The sequence below is a fragment of the Caretta caretta genome, chromosome 27, assembly GCF_965140235.1.
Source record: "Caretta caretta isolate rCarCar2 chromosome 27, rCarCar1.hap1, whole genome shotgun sequence".
Classification (NCBI taxonomy): domain Eukaryota; kingdom Metazoa; phylum Chordata; order Testudines; family Cheloniidae; genus Caretta; species Caretta caretta.
The window spans coordinates 15,496,822-15,505,213 of NC_134232.1; the positions used below are offsets into that span (position 1 = coordinate 15,496,822).

An 8,392-nucleotide genomic window follows, 5' to 3' on the forward strand; every position below is an offset into this window, starting at 1 on the left:
TACAGCCAGCCTCCCTTTTGTGTGAGCAAAGCGGCCAGGAGGCCAGAGAGCAGTTGGGAGGCCAGTCTTGCTACCACCAGGACATGCAGGGTGAGAAATAATTATGGAAGAAGCAGGCCTAAGATGAGACACAGGGGTGTTTAATGAATCACACTCCTATATACAGCATTACGACATGGTAGATGCTGCGGGAAGCGTTTCCCACCCTCTCTATTAAATACATTGAGATGCCTGTACATCCCTACACAGTTAAACAACTAGTTTCTTTCTTCTCTCCTAAATGCTCCTTTCCTCCCTTTGCTAGAACAAACTCACCTACTTGTTGGCAATCCAACACACCCATAGCCCCGTGGAGAGGCACCATCCCAACTGCCCATTGCAACAAAGGATAATAAAACAACTCCACTGCAAATGAGGATATGATGGGACCTGGAGCTGCCTCAACCCCTCTAGCCACCCTCCTGACTGCAAAGCATTTTAAAACATAAACATATATAAAAGACGCAGGACAAAACCAAGCCCTACAAACAGTGCAAGTTTCAGAAGCGGCTTCTGTTGGGTTCCACACTGGCCAATTTTCTCCCCTGGAGCAGTGGCTCCTATCAGCAACTCAGACAGCCACCGGCAAAGTGACATTGTAATCCTCATCCGTCTCTATCCCAACTTCCTCCTGCACAAGAACAACGCAGCCTCGTTACCAAGAGCACAAAGGAGAGTTACACTGGCTGTACAGCACAGAGAGAATTCAGAAACAGGGCCCTTTCCAGCACTGTGGGACTTACTGAGGGTTACACCACTTGCAGCAGAATACCTGCAGATTTATGTTAATCAAAGGTGGGTGGATCTGGTCGTACTTACAAAGAACTGTTTCTTGCTTTTGGGGTAGCCCTCCAGAATTGCATCAAGTAGCTCAGTCGCCTGGTAAAACAAAATAATTTGAAAGAATATTTAGCTCCATTTCTTCAGAAAACAGACACGTTAAGTGAAACCTGGGCAAGCTCACCAGCGGGAGAAGCTTTACATACACAGCTTAGCAAAGGCCAAAGCGTTAGCCCCCATGGCCACAAGTAATGAGGCTTCCTAGGGTGCACGCCTGCCTTGCACACCCCCCAACAGAGGCCACTACGCAGGCTGCTGAAATTAGGTCTCCTCCCGGTTAGCCATTACACACGAATGAAAGTGCAATGGTCCCTGGCAGACAGCTGTAGGGTTCCTTTCACCCCATATATTTCAGGGCTGTAACTGATGATAATCTGCTTTGCAAATGGACCACTGGTCCATTTAAAGTGGCAGTTTGGCATCACTATTAGACTATAAACCTGAAGCCCCCCGAACAAGATGACTCTGGTGAGTGGGAGAGGGAGCTGCCACTGGAAAGCCAGAGAGGATGGTTGGGAGCTTGTCTTGCTATGTCTATACGTTGGAAAGCTGAAATCAGAGCCCAGGAAGAGGTCTCCCTGCCAGGATGGCTGCTCTTCCAGCACTAGAAACTATGGGATGGAAGCTGGAGAACAGCAGCATTAGAGTGGGGAGAAGTGGCCTTGTGGTTCCTCCTCCTGGGTGACACCAGAAGGGCCCAGGCATCACCACTTCAAGACTAGTATAAGCTGAGTGCTGAAGAGGTTCATAGGTCAATTAGTTCTTGGCTAGCTTGACAGCAGGTTGTGGAAACAAGATGATCAGCTACCACAGACCCCCAGGGCTGCTCCATAAATCATTACGTCGCTAGCATTTTTCCCCTGATTGAAACACCCAGTCGCCTCTTGGGTATCATTGCCACCACCCAATAGTGCCCATCTACCCAGTATTCATAATAAAGGTTGCTACCATTCTCTTCCTCCTTCTCCATTCTTTACAGTACAGCTTTTTCTCGTTGTAAACCTGCAACCAACAAGACTGAATGAGTAACATTAAACCCAGCCGCTCCCTAGTGTGAAGCAAGGAACTAGTGCTAGGAGGGGAGGCCAGGCCAGAGCAAGATGCTTATTTAGTGTTCAAGACCATCACACAGTGCAGGCAACTGTCTGACAAATAAGCTCTTTGGAAGTGGGTCTCCTTTTAAAATGGATGATTTGAGAGGCTAAAATGATGAATATCTGTATTAATAAAATGACAACCCAGAGCAAAGGGCTGCAGGCAAGAGTCACTCAGGTACCAGCCTTTATAGCTGCCCCCTCTAGATACACACACAATCTAATGAGGCACACAGCGAAGGGTCTGCTGAGAACATTAGGGAGCAGGACATTTCCAGTGACATCAGACTCTGGGATTGGCTCCGCCATGCTGGAGTTAGCCATACTTAAAGCTGACCAGCACTTCAGCACGCCCAGTACGTAATGCCCAGGTAGTGTGATCAGACTTAAGAGAGGAGGCCACTAAAGCACAGCCTTCGCCTATAAACAGGAACATTGGGAAGTTAATTGAGAAGAGGACAGTTTGTGCTGGAGTTTCAAACCTCTCCCACAACCACTCCAATTCTTCAGCGTTTGATGTCAGATTCGAAACGTCTGTCAGCATTCTAAGGTGCCTTTCATTCTCACATTCAGACACACCACCTGGCTTACAGAAATAGAGGACCCATCCAGAAGGGACAAGCTATTCCTTGTCTACATCTAAGGATCATTTATTGAGTATTTTGTTAAGACAAGTAGCGCTGAGCTGGGCTCTCGGCTGCTGCGTTCGGTGGCACAGCCCCGTCCAGCTCTTTACCTTCTCTTTCTCTTCGGGAGTCACATGGTTGGCTGCAGATTTAATTCGCTCCAGTTTCTCTGTGTAACTGGCACAATCTTTTTTTAACTCTTCAATCTCTTTAATCATCTCTGGGGTTGTCATTGAGCCATTCAGATCCTTCAGTTCTGGAATGGAATCGCTCGTTACCCAGGGATGCCCACAGCTACAGCTCAACAGCTAGCATTAATGTCTGCATGACACCACACTCCATGCTGGCACTGCAATGCGCTGCCTCACAACACACGCTCCATGCTTGGTGCCACACTGCGCTGCCTCACACACACTCCATGCTGGTTCAGCTTCCGAGCTAATCTACTTTGAAATAAACGTGGCAGTAGAAGCGGAAATTCAAACACACCTGATTCCATATGGCGGCAGCTCTGTTGAAGGGTTTGTACTTTTGAAGAAAGCTCCGAGATTTCATTGTCCAAGGCTTTAAACTCAGAATCACTCACTGTGGGAAACTGATCCTGAGCGAGAAGAAAGATGATGCATTATGAATTACAGTAAACAGATGTTCCCTGTACAGTCACCACCACCCATTTTTGACAGAGATCTTTGAGACATTTGTTCCCATGACAGCTTGCTGCAGTTCTCGAGATCAGCCATACACAATGTGCTCCTAAAGGTATCATCTCCATTGGTTATGAGGGGATGGGAAGAGTGCTAATAAATGGCCTAGAATGGCATAGCTTTGGCCATTGTTAATATTAACAAAAGTTCATATGTATTACATTATAGTCTAAACTGGAGACATTGTCTAGGCTGTTACACAGCTAAACAGCAGGTTTTACGTTAGTGAACAGTGGATTGCTGGGTTCCTTCAAACAAAATAATCCAAAGTAAAAGGAAGAACCAAAGCATTTGAATGGAATAAATGCAAGACAGTGTATATTGCTTTGAAGCATGAGGAAAGCTGCAGGTGCCCATATAAACATACATACTGGAGTCTCCTCGTGCATTTTGTGCTGAACCGATATGTAAATAAAAGCTTCTCGACAGTGTCTCCTCTGTGCCTGATGCAGCTGTCAGCACACTAACAAACACTACAGGGAAGGCCGTGCCTCGCCAAAAGGCTTTACTTGGAGCTGATCTGTTTAGTTTTTCACTCAAGATTGTTTTTGTTTCCTAGGGAAATTGAACAGATTCATCTCACCTGGTCTGGAAAGTATATTTTTTGTTTCCCATAAGCCTTCTCTCTTATTTTCCCTTGTTGAGCCAGCTGCTCCAGTGCTTTCACCACAGCCTGATGCAAAAAGGAACAGGAGTCCACATGAGAACTGGACGGAGCACCAGAAAGCTACCCTGGGGAGTAAGCTGGGGAGGGAAGAGATGAACTAGACAGGCCTGAAGGGCTGTGTGTGTTGTTACAGCTGCAGATATGGTATCTGCCCATGCAGCCAGCCATCTGTGCATCTATCCAGGGGGTTCTTGCTGCTACCCACCACCTGCCTGTGGTGTGGGTTAGCCAGAGGCTGGGGGTTTCTCACGCTGCTGTGGGGGGAAGGGAGGCAGTGGCAGCTCCCACCCATCTGGCGGGGTCACTAAGACGCTCCCTACCAGCTTCTTGCTTGGGTGGAAGGCTCTGACCTGCCTTGGCACCTTGCTCCAAGCAGCCGAGGGATGGGAGGGAGAGTGGGGGGGGGGAGAGCCTCTGTGGTGGGTGCATCTGTGCAGGCTCCTAGCTCTGCCTGCTTCTCACCGTCTTGCCCAGCCCATGCTCCCGCTGCAGGTTCCCAAAGGCGTCCTGGGCGCTGTGCGGCCGATTCTGGTCCTGGAGGTAGCGAAGCAGGATTGCAGCAGCTCCTCCTATGGGTAAGAGAGGTTGTGTGAGGAGCCCCAGTGGGCCAGCCTTTATTCCACCTTGGTCCCAAGGCCCTCCGGGGACATCGGTTGGTGGCTCCTTCATGGAGCTGTGAGCACGGGCATGTATCTGGCGTGGTTCACCCCCATACCTGCGGCCTGCCCTTTCTGCAGCATGAGGGAGAACCTGGCGCACGCTTACCTCGAATGCGCCAGGCTGCAGCCCCTGTTGAGGTTCTGGCTGCACTTTTCCCCACACGTTTTTCGCACACCCTATTTGAGGCCTCACGAAATCGCAAGACCTCCTCATCAACCTCCTCCTGGCTCTAGCTAAAGTCACCATCTATAACATCAGGAGGAAGATGTTGGACGAGGGGGTGCTCTGCAACTGTGGGGCCTATTTCCGTTCCTCCCTCGTCTCACGCATCTGGGCAGAGTTCCACTGGGCAGCGTCTGCTGGCTCCCTAGATACCTTTGAGGAGCAGTGGGCGCTGTCCGGGGTCCTCTGCTTGGTGTCCCCATCCGGTACCCTGGTTTTGAACCGGTGACCATCACTCCGATCCCTGTTTTTTATTAGTTGTCCCTCGTATTCATTTGGTTCCTGGTTCCAGTGGTCCCTCCCGCTAGGCTGGGGGAGGGGCCTTTAGAAGTGGGTGGGCTTGCGCCTGCCCACCTCCCGGGTTTTTCCAATAATAAGTACGGGGAAGAGATGGGGCAAGGGGCTCAGCGCCAGGGCTTGGCCACAGCAGGGGCAAGGGAGTGCTGCCTGGCCCTTGGGAAGGGAGGTCAGGTGGGAGAAAGGGGGCCAGGGCCGGTGGGGGTGGTCAGGAAGGGTGACTTGGTCCTTGCGGGGAGGGGGAGAGGACTCAGGCAGGAGGAAGGGGTGGGGGTTGGGTGGGAGAGAAGAGGGGCCTGGCCCGGGGGAGGGTCGGGCCAGAGAAAGCGGGGGGGCCGGCCCAGCAGGTTGAGGGGAAGGTCGGGCCTGAGGAAGGGGGGGCCCGGCCTGAGGAGGGGGGCTCGGCACAGCCCGGGGGGGGGACGGTCGGGCCTGAGGAAGGGGGGGGCCCGGCCCGGGGGGGGGGGGAAAGGTGGAGGGTCGGGCCTGAGGAAGGGGGGGGTCGGCCCAGGGGGCGGGGGGGGAGGGTGGAGGGTCGGGCCGGAGGAAGGGGGGGGCCCGGGGGGGGCGGGGGGGGAGGGTCGGGCCTGAGGAAGGGGGGGACCCGGCCCGGGGGGGGGGGAAGGTGGAGGGTCGGGCCTGAGGAAGGGGAGGACCCGGCCCGGGGGGGCGGGGGGGGAGGGTCGGGCCTGAGGAAGGGGGGGACCCGGCCCGGGGGGGGGGGAAAGGTGGAGGGTCGGGCCTGAGGAAGGGGGGGGTCGGCCCAGGGGGCGGGGGGGGGAGGGGCGGACCTGAGGAAGGGGGGGGCCCGGGGAGGGCGGGGGGGGAGGGTCGGGTCTGAGGAAGGGGGGGACCCGGCCCGGGGGGGGGGGGAAAGGTGGAGGGTCGGGCCTGAGGAAGGGGGGGGTCGGCCCAGGGGGCGGGGGGGGGAGGGGCGGACCTGAGGAAGGGGGGGGCGGGGCCCGTGCTCACCTGTCGCCGCGGGGCTCTCTCGGGCCTTGCTCATCCTCAGTCTCTGCGCGGGCCCGCGGCGGAGCGGCAGCGGCAGCGGCAGCGGAAGCGGAAGGAACGCAGCGCGCTCGGCGGCTGCCATGGTTACCGTCCCCGCGTCCGGCCGCGGCCCCCGGCCCCAATCACAACGCGCTAGTGCAGGTGGTGCCTGGGCCGGGCCCCCCCCCCGCGAGAGGGGACCCCCCCGGGCAGAGCTGCCCGTCAACCCCCCCAGCTGCCCCCCCGGGGAGAGCTGCCCCCCCCCGGGCCAGAGCTGCCCGTCAACCCCCCCAGCTGCCCCCCCGGGGAGAGCTGCCCATCAACCCTCCCCAGGCAGAGCTGCCCATCAACCCCCACAGCTGCCCCCCCCGGGGAGAGCTGCCCCCCCCGGGGAGAGCTGCCCATCAACCCTCCCCAGGCAGAGCTGCCCATCAACCCCCACAGCTGCCCCCCCCGGGGAGAGCTGCCCCCCCCGGGGAGAGCTGCCCATCAACCCTCCCCAGGCAGAGCTGCCCATCAACCCCCACAGCTGCCCCCCCCGGGGAGAGCTGCCCCCCCCGGGGAGAGCTGCCCATCAACCCCCCCCCCCAGGCAGAGCTGCCCATCAAATCCGCCCCCCCCAGAAGGGCCAGACGGGGTCAGACCAAGGGTCCATCTAGCCCAGTGTCCGGTTGGCCGACCGTGGCCAACGCCAGGTGCCCCAGAGGGAATGGACAGAACAGGGAATCGTCAAGTGATCCATCCCCTGTCGCCCGTTCCCAGCTCTGGCAAACAGAGGCTAGGGACACCATCCCTGCCCACCCTGGCTAATAGCCATTGATGGACCTAGCCTCCCTGAATTTATCCAGTTCTCTTTTAAACCCTGTTATAGGCCTCGCCTTAACAACCTCCTCTGGCAAGGAGTTCCACAGGTTGACTGTGCACTGAGTGAAGAACTTCCTTTTATTCATTCTAAACCTGCTGCCCACTAATTTCATTGAGTGGCCCCTAGTTCTTATATTATGGGAACAAGTAAATAACTTTTCCTTATTCACTTTCTCCACACCACTCATGATTTTATTAGACCTCTGTCATATCTCCCCCCCGCCCCATCTCCCCTTTTCCAAGCTGAGAAGTCGTAGCCTCTTTAATCTCTCCTCATATGGGACCCGTTCCAAACCCCTAATCATTTTAGTTGCCCTTTTCTGAACCTTTTCTAATGCCAGTGTATCTTTTTTGAGATGAGGGGACCACATCTGTATGCAGTATTCAAGATGTGGGCATACCATGGATTTATATAAGGGCAATAAGATATTCTCCGTCTTATTCTCTATCCCTTTTTTAAAGATTCCTAACATCCCGTTTGTTTTGAATGCTGCTGCACACTGCGGGGACGTCTTCAGAGAACTATCCACGATGACTCCAAGATCTTTCTCCCGATTAGTTGTAGCTAAATTAGCCCCCATCAGATTGTATGTATAGTTGGGGTTATTTTTTCCAATGTGCATTACTTTACATTTATCCACATTAAATTTCATTTGCCATTTTGTTGCCCAACGACTTAAGTTTTGTGAGATCTTTTCGAAGTTCTTCACAGTCTGCTTTGGTCTTAACTATCTTGAGCAATTTAGTATCATCTGTGAACTTTGCCACCTCATTGTTTACCCCTTCCTCCAAATCATTTATGAATAAGTTGAATAAGATTGGTCCTAGGACTGACCCTTGGGGAACACCACTAGTTACTCCTCTCCAGTCTGAAAATTTACCATTTATTCCTACCCTTTGTTCCCTGTCTTTTAACCAGCCTCGATCGATGAAAGGGTCTTCCCTTTTATCCCATGACAACTTAATTTACGTAAGAGCCTTTGGTGAGGGACCTTGTCAAAGGCTTTCTGGAAATCTAAGTACACTATATCCACTAGATCCCCCTTGTCCACATGTTTGTTGATCCCCTCAAAGAACTCTAATAGATTAGTAAGACATGATCTCCTTTTACAGAAACCATGTTGACTTTTGCGCAACAATTTATGTTCTTCTATGTGTCTGACAATTTTATTCTTTACTATTGTTTCAACTAATTTGCCCAGTACTGATGTTAGACTTACTGGTCTGTAATTGCCAGGATCACCTCTAGAGCCCTTCTTAAAAGTTGTCTGTCTCCCCCACCCAAGGACAGAGCTGTCCATCCCCTCCCCCACCAGGGAGGGGTTACTCTGTGCCCCCAGGGCAGAGCTGTCCCTATCGGGGGACACTGCTTGCACAAACCAGGTGTTT

General features: G+C 53.6%; 1 protein-coding gene across 1 annotated transcript; it reads right to left on the reverse strand.

The window, feature by feature from the left end:
- Positions 1–119: 119 nt before the first annotated feature.
- PSMC3IP (PSMC3 interacting protein) lies at positions 120–6,267 on the reverse strand. The gene is made up of 8 exons (XM_048830065.2): positions 6,122–6,267; positions 4,433–4,539; positions 3,887–3,976; positions 3,089–3,200; positions 2,710–2,855; positions 1,828–1,881; positions 859–918; positions 120–670 (listed from the first exon to the last, which is right to left on the reverse strand). Exons 1-8 carry the CDS (start codon positions 6,240–6,242, stop codon positions 611–613), a joined length of 750 nt encoding a protein of 249 aa, XP_048686022.2. The 5' UTR covers positions 6,243–6,267; the 3' UTR covers positions 120–610.
- Between the last annotated feature and the right edge of the window lie 2,125 nt (positions 6,268–8,392).